Genomic DNA, 22,003 nt, shown 5'->3' on the forward strand with positions numbered 1-22,003 from the left:
CTTAATTCCTGGCTGCGCGCCTGCTACGTTGCACTCTTCCGGGTGCACTTTCAATAGATCCGGCAATTGAGACGGCTTGCGCGAAAGGCTGCAGATTAATAGGTATCAAACCAATTTCACGTCATTTGCGCTCTTTTTCTAGCCTGTTATCCGTATGGCATGCTGAGAAAAATTTAATCCTTAGTGCATACTGATTAGTATTTAATGTTTTCATTGAATCAGTGTTATATTTAACTTAAACTAAATCATTAATTAATTCGCCAAAAAATCAGAAGGTATAGTAAAATAGAAACACTATATTTATTTTTACTCTTTTAATAACTTTACGAACTAAACATTGTTTTTTGCCATAACGGCATTTAAAACTTGGGTCCAACCTACCGTCCTTTTAATCCCTCATGAGTATCGCCAGCGATTTTGAAAAAGCACGGTATTGGCATGAAAAAATATCTTTCAGAAAATGCTAATTACTTAGTCCAGGGTTATTCTGAAACTTTACGCATCAAATGGTTATGGCTCAATCACAAAACTTTGAAAACAATGTTGGCAAGATAGTTATCTTTACCAGATTATTGCTTACAACCGAATTTCCAAAAACCAACTAAACCACAACCAAATCAGTGTTTTAGTCTATTTTCTATTAGTCTAACTATTTTCAGTCGGTGAAAAGTTCGACGAATCCAGTTCTGCAATGGAATAGGAAGCATAGGTTTTTAAGTACATATCCAGCATTCATTATGTTCGCGGCATGTATGTAGCGCTAAATCTAGACAAAATACAATGCCTACATGACTTTATTTCATTTATGTGCATAATTAATAGCGTACAATTAGTAACAGCTAAAATAGAATAAAATTAGGCACTCCAGAAGGGCACATTTTTGGTGGGTTTGCCATCCAATACAATAACAAAAAGATAGAATTCATTATAGCAAACAGATTTATGGACAAGTGCTTAAATTGCTATCAAATTTATCCCTTGTCAAGAGTAGCGAAAAAACTTACAATATCCTACAATACAATATGCAATTAAAAGAGCAAACCTGAACTTACCTCTATAGCATTTTCTTCACTGGTCATTTAATAATCATGTTACTCTTTATTGCTCCCTTGTGGAACTAACTTATTAATTTTATATCTCTATACTAGAATCGCCAACCAATTTATGAATACGATAAGCAAGTAATTCATTCATGCAAACAGCGATGGATGAAGTTCACAGCCATTACAAAGCAAGCAAATTCCCTTTTACGTCCCTGTGCAACAAAGAGGAACTAAATAGCCAATGGTCCAACGTGTTTACTTCACGACAATTTTGTTTCCACGTATGGGTGGGGCCGGAAAGTGACGTCACTCGGAGGAGAGAGAGACGTAAATTTGTTGCGAAATGTGACAACAGGTGAGAGGAATGAAAAATAATGAAAAAAAATAAGCGAGGAACGAAAGCGTTGTCACGATGGGTCTGAAAATATGAGAGGCTCGCGAAGGTGAAGCGGAGAAGTCAAGGCTACGAGCGAAGACGATTCGCCTGTTACTCCAGTGGGGAACTCGCAGCCGCCCGCTTTGAAGAGACGGATTTGGCGTTCGGGATCTTTGGTGTTGCCGCGAGATGAAAACGATACTACTTACAGCCAGAACTATAGTCTGGGTCTCGTTTCCTGAACTCCATTCTCGTCTCGAAGGAGACTTTTGTGTCGGCCTTGAGTCTCATTTCCCTGATAATCTATTCAGTACATTTTAAAAAACCCGCTATTATTACTTATGAGATCGTTACATTACACACTCGATAGATCAATGAAATTAATGAATATTTTAAACATATGTTAAAAATTACACCAAAGACATCCAAATGTATTCAATATCAATGGTTGTAATCGATATTTAGCGAATAAACAGCAACAAAATACAAATAATTAATGAAAGATATTGAGACTAGAAGGGACCAATTTCCCTTCAGATCACCGTCGCTTTTTGTCGTTCTGTAGTGAAGTGTCTGATCTGGGGCCGTATTCTGTAACTCCATACCGATCGGTGCGGCACCGATTCGTCGGGTGCGACGTCACACCGACTCCCGGCAAGCAGTGGTGCGATTCTGTACGCACCCGATCGGTGCGGCACCGAGGTGAGGACGGGAGATCGTCGGTAGCCGTACCGACAGCAAAAAGGTGTCGGTACGGCCACCGACTAGTGGGTTTCATGAACTCCCCGGTGCGCATTGTACGCTTTATTTTGTTTTTACCTCATCACCGAGTAAATAATGAGGTTTGCTGCAATGTTATCTTTTTCTGCCCCTTCGAATACGCCTCTATAATTCACTGTGTCATCATCTATATTAATTACCTAGACAGAAATATAAGATATTGGTTAATAAACATGAGGTTAGCCAACATATAATGACTTTATCTCATTTATGTTACCACTTTCACTCGCTTGTAATAGGCTTTATTTCTCTCTATCATCATTTATTTGCTCCTTTGACATAAAAAAGATATTTTTGATTAAATATGAGTTTTGTCGCAATGTTATCACTTTATATCACTCTGAATAGGCGACTGTTATTTCACTCAATCATCAATTTGGCGTTTCTCTCGGCATAGAAATAAGATCTTTTTATTTAAGTAGTATGAAGTTTGCCACAACGGTATCAGTTTCTTTCATTTGTAACAGGCAACTATATTTCATTTTATCGTCTGCCATTGATTCCTTTGACGATAAAAGACGATATTTGTTAATAAGTATGAGGTTTGCCGCAATATTATCATTTTCTCTCACTTGGAATGCGCAACTTAAGCATATGTATTTCACCCAATCACAATTTATTTACTTCCTCCGTCATTACACTTCTTTTAATTACACCCAGCTACATATTTTTATAACAATTCCCTAACTTGTTCCTCTAATATGACATTTACATTTGCAATTGAATCCTACGTTCACGTTCCATGGTATGTTATTTTCGTCTGCTACGGTGCCAATGGCATAACCTTCCGTTGATAACATTTAAACGGAACTTACTTAATGACAACCATATTACCAAATCATGAATAAATTGCAATATACGGAACCAATATTTAAAAAAAGAAACTACGATCTCAAGGATAGTTTCAATAATTCATTCCAGCAACAACAAACTCCATCACATACAAACTTTATTGTGATGTTGAAATATTGTTTCCTTCGATTCTGTAGGTACAGCATTACTACCACACATTATATAAGCATTGTTAACAACTTATCCAATATCGATTATCTTAATCTAGCAATAAGTCGTAATTTCCGCAAATAAAAAGATTGAGAATGATGAAAACAAACTAAGCCAATGAGTCTTCACTTGTTTTTACCCTTCTTTCATTGGTGGTAACACGTTAGATGACTTCTAACTTCGCATATATTCGGATTTTCCCTGTTTGTGAAGGAAAGGGAACCATACCGACTGGTTTGAAACCGATGGCCTTACAGAATCGCTGAAAGTGCCGTCGTCGGTACGGAAACCGTTGTCGGTACGGAATGATGTCCAGTTGGTGGGCTTGAAAGGGAAACCGACCGGTGCGGTACCGACGAAATACAGAATACGGCCCCTGGAGTGTAGCGCTTTACAATGCGGAAACGTGGACACTTAGGAAGGAGGACGAGAGAATACTGGAGGCATTCGAGATGTGGGTGTGGCGAAGAATGGAGAAGGTGAAGTGGACGGAGAGGAGAAGGAACGACAAAGTGCTGGACATGGTGGGTGAGGAGAGGCAGCTTTTAGATGAGATACGGAGGAGACAGAAAGTATGGATGGAGGGAGAACTTAGCGGGGAGGGGATGTTGAAAACAGTATTAGAGGGAAGACTGTTGGATAAACGAGGGAGGGTAAGGAAGTGAATAGGATATATATGTACCACGGTATCATCAATCCAAATCCTACTGTTGAAGTCTTTGAACACACATATCAATATAATCCCCCTAAAAATTATCTTCGACTCCCTTAGGAAATGACAGAAATTTGGTGGGAATCCAGGTTTCTCGGCAAATTGAGAGTCTGGCTGTTTTTTCGGAAGAATATTGAAAGTGCTGGTAAAAACTCTCGGCCAGGGATTGATTTGATGAGCAATTTAAATATCCATAATTTTTTTGTAACTATGAATTCTATTTTATAGTTATTGTGCTGTGTATTTGATATTTTTGTAATAATGAACACTTTTCTGTGCATGACCCTGCATTGATGCTCGGATATTTTAGTTTGTGTATGTCCCACCAAGAGAGTGCTAATCAAACACGCCTTACTTGATTTTATTGTTTTCTGTGAATTATGGAAATGAATAAATTCATACATTACTATAATTATTATTATTACCGATTATTATATAGATTGTTATTGTATATATAAAATGGTATACAAATATAATACAATATAAAATAACAAAATAATAGCAAAATATAATACAATATAAAATGGGATATCCATATTCATTGTATTTGTAAAAAGTTAAGTAAAGCAATTTACATGTTGAGAAAACTGAAATCCCTGATTCCTATTGAGTATCTAAGATCTCTGTACATCTCATTCTTTCAGAGTCATATGAACTATGGCATTGAAATTTGAGGGCATGCTTCTTCTGTCAAACAAGTTTTACTGCTCCAAAAAAGAGCAATAAGGATTATTGGTAATGGTAACCCGCGTGATCAGTGTAAGCCACTTTTTTTCACAGCTGGGCATCATGTCTGTTTACAGCTTGTATGTTTTCAGAGCACTCTGCTTTGTCAAAGATAATATAGACAGTTATATGCACGGATCTAATGTTCACAACTATAGTACGAGGAACAGAAACATTTTGAACATTGAATATTGCCGGTTGTCTTTAAATTATAACTCCTTCCATAAAGTCAATATCAGGTTATTCAACAGGTTACCAACCTTTATTAGAGCTGAAAATGTTGCTATCTTTAAAAGGAGGCTAAGGGTTTGGTTTGTCCGATATCCCCTTTACTCTATAGATGAGTATTTTGAATGTAGTTTTAATGATATTTGATTGTGAAATGTGTTTGTACACAGAATGTATTTTTATATGTTTGTAATTTGTATTGAACGACACCTAAAATGGTTTACACCATTTCTCAAGGTGAATAAAATTATTATTATTATTGAGAGGGATTATGCCTTATCAGTGGCATAACTAGGAATATGCTTTTGGGGTTTGGGATGGCCTGGTGTGGCGACCCCCTTTCGGGAAAATTTTACATACCTGTGCATACATCTTTCTTCATTTTGGCAATAAAAATTCAACTTCAAGCAAATGCAGATATTGAATTTAAAAACTGGCCTATAGCTTCAATTAACTTTTTTATTTCTCTGAGGCTTTGGGGGGCGGGGGGGGGAGATACAACCCCTCACCCCCCTTCCCATAGTTACGCCACTGGGCCTTACTGTTAGTTGAAGGGAGAAATTGGGAGGAGGAAAGGCCTGGTTAATCTGCAGAATTTAAACCTTCAACTCCATTTGAAACATTTAAAACTCCATTTAAATCTTAACCCATAAAATACTTCTATAATAATAATCTCATTGAGACGAAAAGATAGGAGAGTGAAACTGATTGGTTTATGGCATCATCAAAGAGTCTCAGCCGGATATCGCGACGGAATAATATTACCGCGAACGTTTTAGATAGTAGATAAAAAAATAAGCAGTCATCGTTCGTAATGAATCAGCCTTAATTTTCCACCAAGAATTCGAATAGCATTTCATGAATATTGATCGCTTACCGAACACATAAATACCTGTCCGACGATATTCCGCTTCCAATTGGATCGTTATTTTTTCTCCACGGTCTGCGTACGAATAACCTCGCACCGTCCATTCACGCTGGAATGAGTTGAATCGCAAAGAGCGTCCAGACAAAAAATAACGCACCCGACAACCACCACCATAAAGATTTAAACCCATGCGCTCAATGTCAAAAAGAAAAACTCAAATCAATTCTCACCACGATATTTATATGACCAGCTCTTTTTTTTAATACGCGTTTATTTTTCCCGCGGGCATTCTGAGACGATGCGAGCGGCAATAAAATCGTGAACGGGAGAAAAGGAGCCGTGGAAAAATATTTACAATCGCTTCCCCCGAGGCGTTTACCACTTTGGCAATTGAAACGACCTTCGAGGGGTCGACCGCAGAGTTTGGGAAGCTGCGAAGAAACGTCTTCGGGAAGGTTCCGTTTTGTGGAGCACTTCTTTCCTTCGAATAGGTACTATTATGACGACAACGAAGCGGAAATCAGAACACTTCAAACGCGATCGACACATTCAACGAATGATATTCGAAACGGATGCTAAATTAATAATACTTAATAAGCAACACGTATTTATTTAACAATACACGGAAAAAAGTTTAGTTAGAACTATCGAATTCTGATGAAATTTATCAAACTTTTCGGTTCAATTGAAAAATTCAGTAATAATTACCAAACCAGTTTGATTAATTCTATAAAACTGGTTTGGTAATTGTTACCAAACTGGCCATAGTAGTTCGATAAAAACTACCAATATCAAAAGGATAATAAAACCGACGTAGCGTTCACATATGAAAGATTTCCCACCCAGAAAAACTATTTTATGATTAAAAATCATAAAATCAAGAGTATGGTAATAAGTAATAAAAGTTTCTGCAAAAGAAATACAAAATAAGTGGAGGAAAAAAAAAAACGCCGACACGAAGCATTATACGTGGGCCCCCGCAAGGTAGAAACGGACTCTTACAACTAGGCTAAATCGTTTGCCAAAGTGGTAGCTTACACAAACGTCCTAATAAACTATTATTAAAAATAATCAGCCTTTGTTTTGAAATGGGAATACGGTCTACAATTTCCCTTTGCAAACTTAAGAGGAATACTTGATGCACACAATTGCATTACGTAGGTACTCCTTATCAATATCTAGTGCAGATGCGCAAGAAAACTTTATTTGCAGGCTTTTTACATCGATGTAGAGATGAATTTAACTTGCTAAGTGATATCCTTAGCATGGATTGGGTCTAGTATAACAACTTGTATCATATTTTATTAAGCATGATCGCAAATGATTATACCTTAAGAATACCTCTAATTAAAGTTTTAATGTGTCGAAATACACAAACATCTCCTTACAGCTTTAATATCCATGATGATACGCTATTCAATCATAGTCTTAGATGCACCAGCTTACGGATAACATTACAATTTAAAGATTTAATTTTAATTTAAACAAACAGAAAAATAAACGCAAACAAAATTAAAACGTTATCGCTATCACAAGTAATGAAAACAATATCATTTCTACCAACCTGTCTTTTATATAAGGCCTACTTAAGAATCTTTTAACTGCAAATGTGTACTGGTATAAACAAAAGAGGAACGACAGACCGTTCGATATATGTAAATTCTATCAAACCAAATTTGCATAACAATGTATGGTCTGATAATTTTTACCAAACAAGCAAGCACCTTCGTAAAGTTAATCATAAATTCGATAAAAGTTACCAAACTCTGAATCGTATTGAGTTAATTCAGTTATTTTTACTAAACTCTTTCGTACAATTAACCAAATTATGAAATATCAAAATGTTTGATGAAATACATCAAGAACGTTTGGTAAAATAAATCAAGTGCTTACTAATTTACATCAAAGTTTAGGTATATTTTTATCAAAACAACTCCCTGTGACACCAGTTTGATAGTTTTAATCAAATCTTTGTTTTCCGTGCAATAAAACTGTGTGAAATTCGGATCGCACTGCATGTCAGCGTCGCGAGTGACGACCTTAAGAGATGAACCCATAAGAGATGATTCGAGCGATATTTTTCCCTGTTCAAAGTATGCACTGACGAAATTTATTATTTTTTCCCATGAGCTTTAAACAATATTAGGAGAAGAAATTTAAATCCAGTTATCATGAAAATCTCTACAAAAAACGCACGCAAAATATTTAAACCCCTGCGCACAATGTAAAAATAAAAACTCGATGCTACCATTTACCCAGGAGTATAACTAGATTCACAATAGAAATTTCCAACCGAAATATTTCAATACAATACTTCCAATCCAAAGAAATAATTTGTGTTCCTTCCGTATGTGATTATCGGGCAGCATTCTGAATGACGCAGCACAGCATTATGAAGGACGCTTGAAGCATGATAACAAATTTTTTCATAGACTTGAAACTTGCAAAAAAGGAAGATGTATTTGCAGCAACATCATCATTCTTTTCGGGTTTGTGCGGCGGTCGAGTTCAGCGACATCTACATACCAACCCGTAATCCGTCTCCATCAGCGTATGGCGGAAGATGTTAATGTTAGGTACTTATGGGTTCTCGAGTCGCGCCTTAATCCCTTAAAGCCACCTTCCCTACTTGGATAGACACGTCGACTGTGTATTTCTTTACAGTATGGAATAGGGTGGTTTCCTATAATTTTTTATTACCTAAATCGAAAGATTATTACTCCTGGAGAACGTATTTCACACTTTTAAATTTTTAAATGACAATATCTATTTTTCGCGATTAAATGAAAAGTGAAAATTTTCAAGCGCGCGAAAACGCGACACCTAAGTATGGATGCTGGGAAAAGCCCGTTGACGTCATTCTGGTTCCGGCTGCCGCCGTGTGAGGTGACCTTGGGGCGAGGATATATGCGCCGCAGCGAAGGTTGCTAACAGGTAGCAGAGTACCCTGCTAGCAGGTAGCGCTTGGCTTAAATAAGGATTATTATTTCCCTATCAAACGAAGGAAACTTTCCGACCATAGACAGTTTTAATAGGTGACTATTAAGACATGTTTCCCTGAAGTCTGTGCCTCATGCATGCATTGGTAATCTCAGGCGATGTAAAACTCCTATCTACTCGCATAGCAACTAGGTCCCTGTGACGTCACGTGGAGTGGCTTCGCATGGGCGCCAATCTGGCCTTTTTCAAATGCGGTTAAAATTGACCATTGCCATTCGTCTAAACCGGTATTTCTAAAACCAAATAATTTGTATATTGTGAATACACTAATGGTGGGTAAGGAATCGCAATAAATGCCATTCGTTTTCTTTAGTGAAGGAAACTACCCTATTACCCATCTTCACTGTTGAACCATTTCTAACTTTATCAAGTCTTCTCTTTCTGCAACTGCTCTTCATGTAATCTCTCGCAGTCGTCCACAACCTGTTTATTTTTTTCCAAAATATCCCTTACCTCTGCTTCACATGTTATCACACTCTCCATCATTGTTTCGCATAATCTTGCTTTCTTTTTTCTGCAAATATGTTATTCCATTAATAAAAATTCAGAGCTATTATGAGATTTCTTCCATGCGTAGCCCGGCTGTTGATCTCTTGATTGCTATTTCTGATTTTATCCAATTAACCCCATAAGTACTTCGCTGCGGCTACCCCCTTTTACGCACTCGTTTTATAGTGGTAGATATAGTATTTCATCACTTCCTACAGTCAAGTATTCTGTCTTGCTTTTTTCCATAGTATTTCTGTGATGATAGTGGCGAGAATATTGTTTCTGAGCGACTCGCTCACCTTCGCCGTGTAACCATGCTTCTTCAGCTTCCGTGATGAGTTTGGATGCTTATCTATCCTCACTCCTCCGTGCTCTGCGCACGCAAATGACTCCGCGGCCGTCCTTCACCCTGGACGCCTTCCAACACTCATTTATTTTCTCTTTTTTTCATTTGCCGTCAGCGAAGCGGCGGCGCTCTATTGACATCCGAAAGGCCTCTAGCGAGAGAGAGACCTTACAGTCCACAGCCAACCCTTTCCAATAAACTCACATTTGTTACGTAGACATCTGAAGGTTGCGATCCCGTCTGCGGGCCCTCCCTATCTCCATCGGCCACCTTAAAGCCTAGCTCAAGACAGTGGCGTAGCCAGGAATTTCGTTCGGGGGTCCAAAACCAGGGGGAAAAATTTTTGAAAAACCGGGCACTAAGTAATGGGTTTTAAACTTTTCATAATCGAAACTTAGTTTGTTAAAGAAACATTTTGTAACTTCCTGATTTTTCAATATTTTGTTTTCTTTTATGAAGGACAATAATTGTGTATTTATATTTCGGGGGGTTTTCGGACCCCCCGGACCCTCCCCCCTGGCTACGTCACTGGCTCACGACAACTTAAATTGGCGTAAAGGCCGATTTAGGGAAAGATTGAATGGGGGAAATTAACGAAAAAATTAGATTCGTGTCTCTGTCGATTTTACAAAAAATAAAAGAAATCTGCGGCGCAATTGAAATTTAAATGGAAATGCGTTGCTTCTTCTCATCTGCCTCGATCTCTTCTCCGGAGACTACTCCATCCATTACACATTATATATATCCATACTATTTCGTCTTTTTTCATAATTCACGATTTAAGTTAGCAAAGCACAGATGAGGAGCGCATGAAACAAACGACTACGGTACTGCGAGCTCAAAACTTTTACATTAATTCAAAATTTGACCAATCCCCCACACTAATTGCCCCGTAAATTAAACAAGTACATTTCGGTGCTATTTCTTAAAAAAAACGCCGCTGTTTGCATATGAGTACTGGAATTACACCCTAATTGTCCCTAGGGTTCATTTTTTGTAAATTTATTTAATTTATTTCGACCAACTGACCTTCACAATGGAGTTGAAATCTCAAACATTTTTGTTTGTCCCGAAATTAAATAGCGTTCTTCGCCATGGAATAGTTATAAGTTGATAAAATCTCCAATCGCTATTGGAAATGTGCAATAGCTCGGAAGATAGTTTAAAAAAATAAGATGTATCTGGCAAAGCCTCGTGGGATCAATAATTCACGTTGAACCAACAAAAATAACTTTGTAAACTTCCACGGGATGATTAGTTACATGTACTCTTAATTCTATATTTAAGGTATGTCACATCAAATTTTTGAATTTGTATCTTAAATTTTAAATTTATTATTTAAGATGCATTATTATAAATATATTGTACATTATCGTTTAAAAAAGTGATCTTGTAATAAATATTAATGCATCTCTCATCTTTTCAAACAATTAGCCTTGAAAGTGAAAACAAAAATTCCTGAACGACTGAAAATGTGTTTTATACGTGCGTGATCTTTACTTCAAGATTTCTTAATTAATAATAAACAAGAGGCCAACTTCAAAAGAAATGTATTAATACTTGATAGAATCAAAAATGAACTGCGCTATGTTTAAATTGTGCTACGTTCCTCAAAGTATTCATTAAAACCGTAAAACTGGATCGAGTTTTTTTATAACAAAGTCTATTTTTGTTTATATAATGTCGCTATTCCACGAAGTTAACTCGCGAACATTTGATATGACAGTAATAATTTTCATTTTTCGACTGCAATGGCAGTCAACTTCGACGTGAAAAGCCCGATCTCATCCCAGTTCTAATAAAGTAAACTTCCTTCAATGACAGCCAAAACCGCGAAGTAGCCGTGAAATCGATTTCAGAGGAAACGAAGGCGAGAAACGATGTTTTTTTCGCAGATAAAACATTACAACCCGATTAACAGCAGGAGTGTTCTCAAGTATAAATACCAGCGTGAAAAAAATACGACCTGGAATTTAACCTTTTAATGGCGGTCGAAGGGAAAATCCGGGCCATAATTCATTCGCCGAAATTGAATGCGTGCGGTCGGTTCCGGACCCTCAGCATCCACCGCTGGACTTCGTAAAGTGGCTGAGCGCCGGGGGTTATGGGAAAATTATGAATCGACTCTATGGGCTGTTATTAGGAGGGGGCTTCACTCCCGCCATGGGCTATTATTAAGAGGGGGCTACCAGCATCGCAAAGCGATTTTATAAATAGACGACATAGGCACATGAATATATTTCGGACAACGCAGTTCACTCGATTCTAATATGCATTCGAATTTTTACATTTCAAACGGCTATATCAGAAGGCTTTAATGACAATAGCAGACAAAAACCTTAGTTGATAATTGCTAAAAAGTTAGCTGAATATCAAAAGTTGAAATTATGTGCACGATAAAATACTTGGGTCACATAATAATTTGTGTGATTCAGGAATTTGCTGACTGTGGTCTACTATGCATGAATTGAACATTTCAAAATGATACCATAATGTGTATTGTTTCGATTCTGTCGCTTGACCGGCGGTGAAAACCTCAGGAATTGCCATGAAAATGAGAAGAAAAAAAAACTCCCTTGGACCGGGAATCAAACCACGGACCTTTGGATTTCGAACTTTTCCACTGGTGGCACTGCAGTGAATTCATCACTAATTCCTTTCTCCACTTATAAGTTTTTTGAAATCTTCATTTAAATTTAACAACTGGAATAATTGCGTGGACCAAATCTATTATTTTTGGCTTCCTTTTTTATTTTATCCCACTCCCTTTCATACTGAGTAAAAATCCTATTCTCCTCCTTCCCCTCCCTCGTTTACCTAACATTCTATCTACCCTCCAACACCGTTTTCAACATCCCCTCTCCGCTCAGCACCCCTTTCATCCATGCCTTCTGTCTCCTCCGTATCTCATCTAATTAGAAGCTGCCTCTCCTCACCCACCATGTCCAGCACTTCGTCGGTCCTCCTCCTCTCTGTCCACTTCTCCTTCTCCATTCCCACATCATGATCGTCTCCTTTCTACGGACTTAAGGAGGCATAATTCATTCGTGGAAATGGAATGCGTGTGGACCATTCTTGTTATTCATCATCCGAAACTGAACTTCATTAAGTGGTTGAGCGTCACGAGTTACGGGACAAACATTCGCCCGCGGCCATCACCAAAGATAACTACATAGTGGCGAAGCATTTCGGCACAGACTTCCTCTTTTGAGGCTGCCGTCATCTTCTTCCGTCATCGAGAGAGAAAGGTTCTCGGAGAAAGATTAGGTGAGAGTGATATGGCGTGCTAAGCGGTCGTTTTGGCTCCATCTAAATGGGAAAAGAAATTGCATCCGGGAATCGCACGGCCATTTCCGCGATAACGACACAATGAATGGAAATTATTATTTCTGCGTTGAGAGCGCCTTTTTCATTCCGTGCGCTCAATACATCATTCCTTTTCTTGGGAAGAAATTTCAAAAACTCGTGCTCTGCTCGTGCATGAAAATTGTAGATTGAAATTTAATAAAAGAGAGAGTTGAGAATACTTACGGGAGAAATAATTACTTGATTCGACGGCCTTCAATCCTCTGAGACCTTAAGCATAAGTCACACGATCATTTTATTCGTCATTTCCGAGTGATCACTATCGCGATCACCAGAGTGATCACTCGCAAATGATCGTCGCCGGCAATTGTTTTTCGCAATATCACGATCGCCGAAAAACAATTGAATTGCGATTAAATATGCCTCCAATGCCCTAAGTCCGTAGAAATGAGACGATCGTGATGTGGGTACGGATAAGGTGAAGTAGACGGAAAGGAGGAGGAACGACGAAGTGCTGGACATGGTGGGCGATGAGAAGCAGCGTCTATAATTTGATGAGGAGGAGAAAGAAGGTATGGATGGAGGGAGTACTTAGCGGGGAGGGGGTGATGAGGATTCCCATCATTATTTTTAATCACTCGTCCGGTCGCTTTTTCCGTCGCTAAAACCGTCACTAAAACCCCATATCAGCCAATCAGAAAGAATTCCCGTATAGAGCGATTGTAGCGCAACGTTTGACAATCGTGGGAACGACATAGGAAAACAAACACGCTATATATATTTTCGTGATGCGGGTCCTATGACAACGAGCTGTGATATCGGAAATGATGCGAAAAGCGACGGCGGGAGTGACCGTGTGATTCAGAAAAATGATCACTAGAGCTATCACGTGAATTCCCGTCGCGACTAGCGATCGCTCTAGCGATAACTTTTCACAACGAAAGAAAATGATCGTGTGATGCAGGCTTTAGCTTAATCCTGAATCAAAGGATATTTTTTTCCTAATTCATTGTTTTATCGACCTTGAAAATGTTACGCTGTAACGAAACCATGGCAATAATTTTCCGCTATGGCTCAAGGGATTATTCATCCCATCACTTTTTCGATCCCTAGGTACGTCCCTTTTTCCGTCTCTGAAGCCATCGCTGGTATCGTTTTTCGGCCAATCAGAACGCACGGCCCTCAATAGCGATTGTAACGCCACGCTTGGTGTTTAATTGAACGACAGTTGAAATCGCGGAAAGTGGAGGAATAAGCGATGGAGAAAGGGACCAAGGGCGGACCCAGGATCATAACTAGGGGGGGGGGGCAAGCCATGATCTAGGGAGGGGGGTCAAGACAAGTTGTGACATTTTAGCATGGAAGAGGTGAATGAAATTAACATTTTAAGAAAATTATAGCAGCGCTTTATTAGTCTACGAGATTATTTCTTTGAAAAAATAGTTTTATTTTAGTTACATATCTTATAAAAAATGCATATTATTTTTCGTGGGTTTAAAGAACATTTGTTGAATACTTTCGTTTCTATTCAGTACTGATTTTGATTAAAGACTATTGCGATGTTTGCTTCTAATGGGGCATCTACCCCTCGCTAGGTACGCCCATGAAAGGGACGGTATGTGGGATAGACCGTGTGATTCGTTATCATCAACATTGGGAATATGATGGGTCATTGAGTGGGCGACCATTCTTTAGGTCCCTGAAAACCTATCGTTGCAGCTATCACTCTGAGGGACGGAAAACGTGATAGTGGGACCCATGCTTCACACATGATATTTCATATTTTAACATACACATAATAATGCCAGAGAAAAAAAATTAATCAGCCTGATAATCGAATATTTTTTTGGATTCCAACCGACTGGAGGCGCTGGTGTACTAAAACGCGTTGGCGGAAAAATTTCAAGGAAATGTTGAAAGATTTCCAATTTCCAATTGAATAAGTCACCGATAATTCTTTCTCGTTACCTATCGCCGTGCAGGCACATTCAGAAGCTGTCCCGATTAACCATGTTCACACTAACCAGCCAGTAGACGATGCAATAGTTTTTTAATGCGCATTCGTCTGTGTTGTGGGAAGAGTGTGTTGTTTGAGTTGGCAGAAGCTTAAAAGTTAAACAATGAGGACATAAATCGAAGCGTTTTTAATGATTGTGCAATGCACATTCAGAATGCTATTTGCAAGGTATATATTTTTTACATTTCTATTATTTACCTTTTATTTATTATTTAGTGATATTATTTTCACTTTTTTGTAGCAAGTAGCAATTTTTATCATGCTCAGTGCTTTTTTGTATTTCAAATATAATAGCAATACTAAAAAATGGCATTATTTAAGTCACTAGTCCTCTTACTCCGCACAATATATTAAAGCCTAATCTGGTGAATAATACGTGCTGTTCCTGAAGCCACCGAACGTCAAACGCAAAACATCAGCCGATCAGACATCGAGGCATGATGATGAGGCAATCGATGTCAGGGGGAAATGTTGGACCTACTTGGTGAGCCATACGTATGATCCCCACCGCTCACCTGCGCGTTGCCATGGGAGACAAACAAAAAACGCACGTCGCCCGAATACTCAAATTCACGCATCGCATGGGTGGATCGTGCTGAGATGATCTCTTCCGAAAGAACAAAGCCTCGACGCGCGGCCGTGCGCATGGAATGCCAATGAAGATGACTGGTAAGTATTACATTGGCACCTGGCACGGAAATTCGGCACGAATATCACGCGGAATTCATGTGCCGTCGCCGAATACGAGGCGGATCGGGCATTGAAAGCTCCTCGGGGAATTCCGACTGAGTTTGGCGCGGTTGAGTTCCATTCCACCGAAAAAGGCACAGTTTATATTAGCCGTTTTACCTCGGGGTTTCGTAACTATCTAACAGTTCACAAAAATTAATGCCCTTAGTGGGGGAAACCTACCCGCGTGGGACTAGAACCCGCGATCTTCGGTTTTCAGAGGCGACAAAAACTCTAAATAGAGAGTGATCAATAAGTAAGAGGCTTGCAGGCGAGGTCTTACCGCCGCCCCCCTCCAGGCACGTTTAGCAATGGAAATATGTCGGTCAAATCGATTTTTCGAGCGATCGATTTTTAGTCGAAATGATGAGCTCGACTTTTCAACGAAAATAGAAATCTGAACCGAAAAATCCCTTAATGGAAAAAATCTACAGTTTTTTTCAGAAGCATGTTCATTATTCATTCAAAAACACTAAAAATACAATTTGAGTCGTAGAAAAAAGGTCTATTTAGAATACATGCTTGAATTATTAGCATTGAAATCTACAAATGCATGCAGATTAAACTTTTGGGATCACCTCTTGGAACCATATGGCTTCACTGAAATTTTTCAGAAACATCAACTGATAAGGATGCTTTCTTTGACTATCGAGGGCGTGCCTTTCCAATTTTACCAGCTTTAGAAAAAAGTCTTTCAAATTGGTCGGATGACTTCATCATAGGCCGATAGTGAGGCTGCCCAAATGGTCAAGATCGGAGATGCAAATCCAGTTTGGATCGAAAATCGAAGATCATGAATAGACTTCAATTTCCTCGATTTTCGATTTTACTCGTAATCGAATTTTCCATCCCTAGGCGCGTTACGAAATTCGCAAAGGCGGTACTGCAACTGCGAATCGAAACGGAAAACAGTACTGCCACAGTTAACAAAGCCGTTATTTTGGAACGGTCAACAGTAGCTGCCGTTGACAATCTCACGGGAAATTTTCAATCGTACAAGTACCACTTTCAAAGTAAATGGAAAATATATATGTTTTAAGAAAAAAAAAACTTAAAAATTGATGGGTTTCGGCCTAAAATAATACATTTTGATATCCATTGCAATCAAGGAGACTCACGTAAGAACTATAAACTTAAAAATACTTCAATCTAAGGTAGAAAATACCTCCAATTATAAGGTTTTCTGCGCGTATACGTGATAGAGAACGATTCACAGTGAATCATTAAGGGAATTAATTGGCTAACCCTCAATATTCATGGATGAAGTGACGTTAAACGCGATATACGTATTACTTTAGATTGAATTTCGTACTTGATGCACTGACACAATATAGGCATGTATCCTGAAACTTAAACATACGATAGCATGCATACACTTAGAACAGTGTAGAACAGTGTAATGGGAGACGAAGATCCTACTCGTAGTTAAAATGGCTTTTGCCACTTCCTAGAATTTATAATACTCCGCGATGTGCACGAATCGGAATAAGGCGGGAATCAAAATCGAAAATTATAACTTTTTCACGTCTATTGAATTCATGAGTACAGTATTCTAGAGTATTCATGTATAATATATTATAATATATATATTACATGCATAATATACGTGAATCCCACATCTCTCGGAAATCTAAGAGAACGTGCACTCCAGATGAATCAATGCTCAAGCATTAAACCTGGATGGCAGAACAAGAAAGTTTATGCATCGCAAATCTTCCTTTAGTTCAATACTTACAATTAGAGTAAACCACGTATACACATGCGTAAAAAACTTAATTATAATATTAGTTCCTTGCGTTGAATATTTCAGGAATGACTTCTTATTTACCCCTGGAATCTCCGATACATTTTTCAAGGCACTATCGGTAAATCTCACAAAGTTAGAAAACCAAATATTTCGTGTACTCATACATTTATTCGCACGCAATCTGCCATTTTCACATACGATACATATTTATAAGTATCAATTAGGGGCAGTTTTGCTCAGTGAACATGATTAACCGGCCAACTCAATATGTAATATTATTTAGGACAAGAAAAAATTAACTCAAGGTGGTTGAAACTGCTCCGAGCTACACATAAGTATCCAATAATACATAAAATATTATCAAAACAAAGTTGACACATCATCAATGGCGAACAACCAGTATTACACACCCATGCAGTATTTTGCATTCATAGGTTTTCGATAGTATCAGTATAGGGGGTTCGTACGAAGTTACCATTTTATCTAGTGTAAATTTGATACCCAAACTCTAGATCTACCCACTCTAGATCCACCACTGGGTCCCAGGAATAAGTAGCTTTGCTTAAATAACGCTGTTATAGGTCTAGGTATATGTACGCTGTTTATATTTATATTGCTTAGCTATGGTTAAAATAACTGGGGACAAAATCAGAAACAAGTGCTTGCATAAAAACAGTCCACAGCCAACATACTGGCCATGGAAGCCTATTTTTTCAACATCTCTCATCGATTAGCCGCAGATTATAATGAATGTAAATGTGTGGACTTACCGCCCCTTTCGCTCGTGTGCAGAAAGGTGCCCGTCCGAGGGTCCGCCAGTTCGGGTGCCGAGAGGAGCGCGGCGCTTATCCTGGCCGCCTGCTCCGAATAGGAGAGCCTTCGCTCGAGGCCATTGGCGGAGGCGGCGGGCAGGGCGAGGGTCAACACATACGGCCTGCCCGGCATCTCCCCCGATGACCCGTTGGCCACCAGGGGGCCGCTGTTGGTGCGGTGGTAGTCGTGCGCGGTGGCCACGCTGCTCCGCCTGGGCAGCACTCCGTCCGGGTGGTCGCTGCTCGACAAATGCATCTGCACCAAGGCAGAGGAGCGGCTTATCTCGCGGGTGCAGGCGTGGCTGGCCCTGCGACGGTAACTGCCGGCGCCCTCCGCTCCGCCATTGCTCCACTCCGCCTTGCCGCTCCTCCGAGGCGACTCCGAAGGGCCACCTGAGTGAGCAAAGGAAATTTTACACGATTACATATACATAATCACAATAACAGATAGAAATTGAAACAAAGAGACAGAAACATGAGTACAGGACGATGGCCCAGTGTGGCGAGGACATGGAATGAAGGCCGCAAACACTTGGAAAAATTTCATCAGAACCGGGAATTGAGCCAAGGACCATCTGCTTTCTGGGCAAATGCTCAGACCACCGAGCTATCCGGCGTATTGTATATTCGCCCGTGGCGACTTGTGTGAATGTGAATTTCAAATGTTTGTAACCTCTATGGTTTGTTTCTTCTTTTTGGGATCAGCGTTCCCCGAAACGCATGTGCTATGTGTATCGTACTGTTTGTGTGATCGTGACCATCTTCAATTCCATTTCCTCTTCTGTGTGCGTTGAATTCTTCGTTCGTGGCGGGTCCTACGCTCAGAGCCATCTCTTGGCCGACTCATTAGGGTACATATTGGGGTAATTGGTTGAATAAACCTCCGCCGAAAACATTGGAGATAAGATTAGCTTGGATAGCTCGTTGGTCTGAGCATCTGCCCGGAAAGCAGAAGGCCCGTGGTTCGATTCCCGAATGGGGTGAAAATTTTCCAAGTGTTTTAGGCCTTCATTCCATCATCTCCACGCCACACTGTGTCATCGTCCTGTGTTTATGTTTAACTGTGAGATTCCGAGGATGCGCCCAAGTCTTAGATTGCTTGAGAAATTGAGAATAGATACCTTTCATAGAGACACGGAGAGAACATCATCTTAGAACCCCGCTGTTTTTCCTGGTCCGGCAGAGATAATACGTCTTGAGCATGTATCTAACCACTTGGGACCAATCAGTTACTTTCTGAGAGTGAAGCGCTCTACTGAAATTGCATGCATGGTTAATGTCAAAACACAATTGTGTTCAGAAATAAAAACAGTGGAGCATCTTAATTGGTCTCTTCAATAAGAGAGCGACCCGGAGAACATCTTATTGGAACCCCACTCATATATTTCGAGGTCCGTCAAAAACGATCAATTAAGAGAGCCGAACCGATTTTTCAAAATTTCCCTACATCTGAATTACATTTTTTTCTCTGAGAAACTGTAGGGTTAAAAGATTCACATTTGAAATAAGACAAGGTTTGACCAGACTCTACCGAAAAAAAGAAACCGGACTCTGTCAAAGCATTTCAAGCAAGTTTGAAGCCACCAGATAATAAATGGCCTTCAAGAGCGTTGAATTGATTGGGAAGGATTATTTTCTCACCATTTCTCTACACAAATTTTCCTGGCCCACCATTTACCTGGATTCTCCGCGAATTGCTGCCAAAGGATCATGTGTACACAAGTAGCCCCACTTTTCCTCTATGAAGCGTTTATGCCAGTTATCTATGCACTATGCACTCATAAAGTCCACCTGGGCTAGTTCCTCCTCATGACGCATGAGGGCGGCCTGCGCGACATTGGGGCGATATTGAACGATTCGTGACGGCGGAACATTAATTCCATCCAGCACATAACTGATAGAAGCCATTAAGTAAAACACATAAACCATCTTCCACAGTTCATCTATTTTTTTCTTTTTTTGTGGATAGAATAAAAATCAATAGACACCTCACAGAACTGAAGAGAGGGATCTAGTTTTAGGAGTGGGGACAAGCGTGCTGGCATGATTGGAAAAAATGGTTTGGCGTATTTCTAGTGCACATAACTTGACCTGTAAAATATCTGTAATAGGATGATTTCCTATTATTTTTTTACTGCCGGGATTCGAAAGATTCTCCTGGAGTACGCATTTCACGCTTTTAGACTTTTAAATGACAATGTCTATTTTTCGCGGTTAAATGAAAAGTGAAAATTTTCAAGTGCGTGAAAACGCGACGGCTAAGTATGAATGCTGGGAAAAGCCCGTGTGACGTCATTCTGGTTCCAGTCGCCGCCGTGTGAGGCCACCTTGGTGCAAGGCTATGAGCGCCGCTACGATGCAGGCTGGCTATCAGGTAGCAGAGTACCCTGCTAGCAGTTTGCGCTTGGCTTAAATAAGGATTATTATTACCTTATCAAACGAGGAAAACTTTCCGACCTTAGGCAGTTTTAATAGGTGATTATTAAGACATGTTCCCTGAGCTCTGTGCCTCATGCATGCATTGGTAATCTCAGACGATGTAAAACTCCTATCTACTCGTATAGAAACTAGGTCCCTGTGACGTCACGTGGAGTGGCATCGCATGGGCGCCAATCTGGCCTTTTTCAAATGGGGATAAAATTGACCCTTGCCATTCGTCTAAACTGGGATTTCTAAAACCAAACAATTTGTACATTATGAATACACTAATGGTGGGTAACGAATCGCAATCAATGCCTTTCATTTTTTTTGATGAAGGAAACTACCCCATTATAATTATGAAAATATTGATTATGAAAGTTTCCTACTCACATAGTGTCTGTATGATTTGACGCTTTCCCGGCGATTAGAATCCTAATTCGCTAAACTTCTTTTCGCCTGTAGCAGTTTTGAGGAATCACGAGGCTTTCCTTTGTATTCTACTTTGTTCACAGATTAAGTCTTTCTGCTCCGGATCTCATATGCTCGCTGCATACTCAAGGTGTGGTCGGACTAGAGCGAAATAGCTGTTGAAGCTATCAATTTACAGCCTCCACACCAGCTACGTTCATTTAACCGAGCGATTTATCCCAAGCATTTAGTTGATCATTTCGGTTCGATCATCACACTGGTGTATCTTCCCACTCTGATCGAAAAACATTCTCGCATCCTGTTCCTTATGTTTCCAGTCATGCTCCATCAATAAATCAATCAATCTTATCGCCATTATCTATAATTATCATTCCTCGTTAACGATGACTGTTGCGATTCGAATCATTAGTGACGATGACCACTATTAGTTGGCACATTCATCCGATCTCTTCCCTAATAAGCCTTTATCTCCCCCTCTCCTCTTTTCTTATAGCATTCCTCCCTCTACTCTTTTTGTCATGTACCTAAAAATTAATAGTTAATTTTAAGGTACGTGACATAGTCATTTGTCTTTGACCTCTTTATTTATATTTAAATGTGAAATCTTGAAGTTTAGGTCACTAAAAATACACATTCGGCGACGATTCGGGAATTCACTTTCTATTTTCAAGGCTTATTGTATGAGAAAATGAGAGGCACGATAAAGACAGAAGTGATCAAGCATATAAAATTAATGTAACAGTGCAATAAATGTCCAATAAAACATTTTAGCAAAATTATATTTCAAATTTGAAAAAAACAATAACGGTAAATGACGTGACATACTTGTTACATAGTAATTTAGTTTGTCCTTTATTTGCTGCATTCGTTTTTGCTAAAACAAACAAATTTTTCATAATGCTTCCATTCTCCTAATGCTTCATCAACGTAATTTTGTCTATTCTAACGCAAACTGAACTTGATCGAGTCTTG

The 22,003-nt window shown here is 39.3% G+C and overlaps 1 protein-coding gene across 1 annotated transcript in view; it reads right to left on the reverse strand.

Moving 5' to 3' along the window:
• The window catches only part of LOC124155417, a 127,029-nt gene that overhangs the window by 75,009 nt on the left and 30,017 nt on the right, over nucleotides 1-22,003 (reverse strand). Inside the window, exon 2 of the mRNA XM_046529211.1 lies at nucleotides 18,140-18,574. Within this exon, the coding sequence (XP_046385167.1) occupies nucleotides 18,140-18,574 (435 nt within the window). The remainder of the gene's footprint in view (nucleotides 1-18,139; nucleotides 18,575-22,003) is intronic.

Source organism: Ischnura elegans, chromosome 3, assembly GCF_921293095.1.
Source record: "Ischnura elegans chromosome 3, ioIscEleg1.1, whole genome shotgun sequence".
Classification (NCBI taxonomy): Eukaryota; Metazoa; Arthropoda; class Insecta; order Odonata; family Coenagrionidae; genus Ischnura; species Ischnura elegans.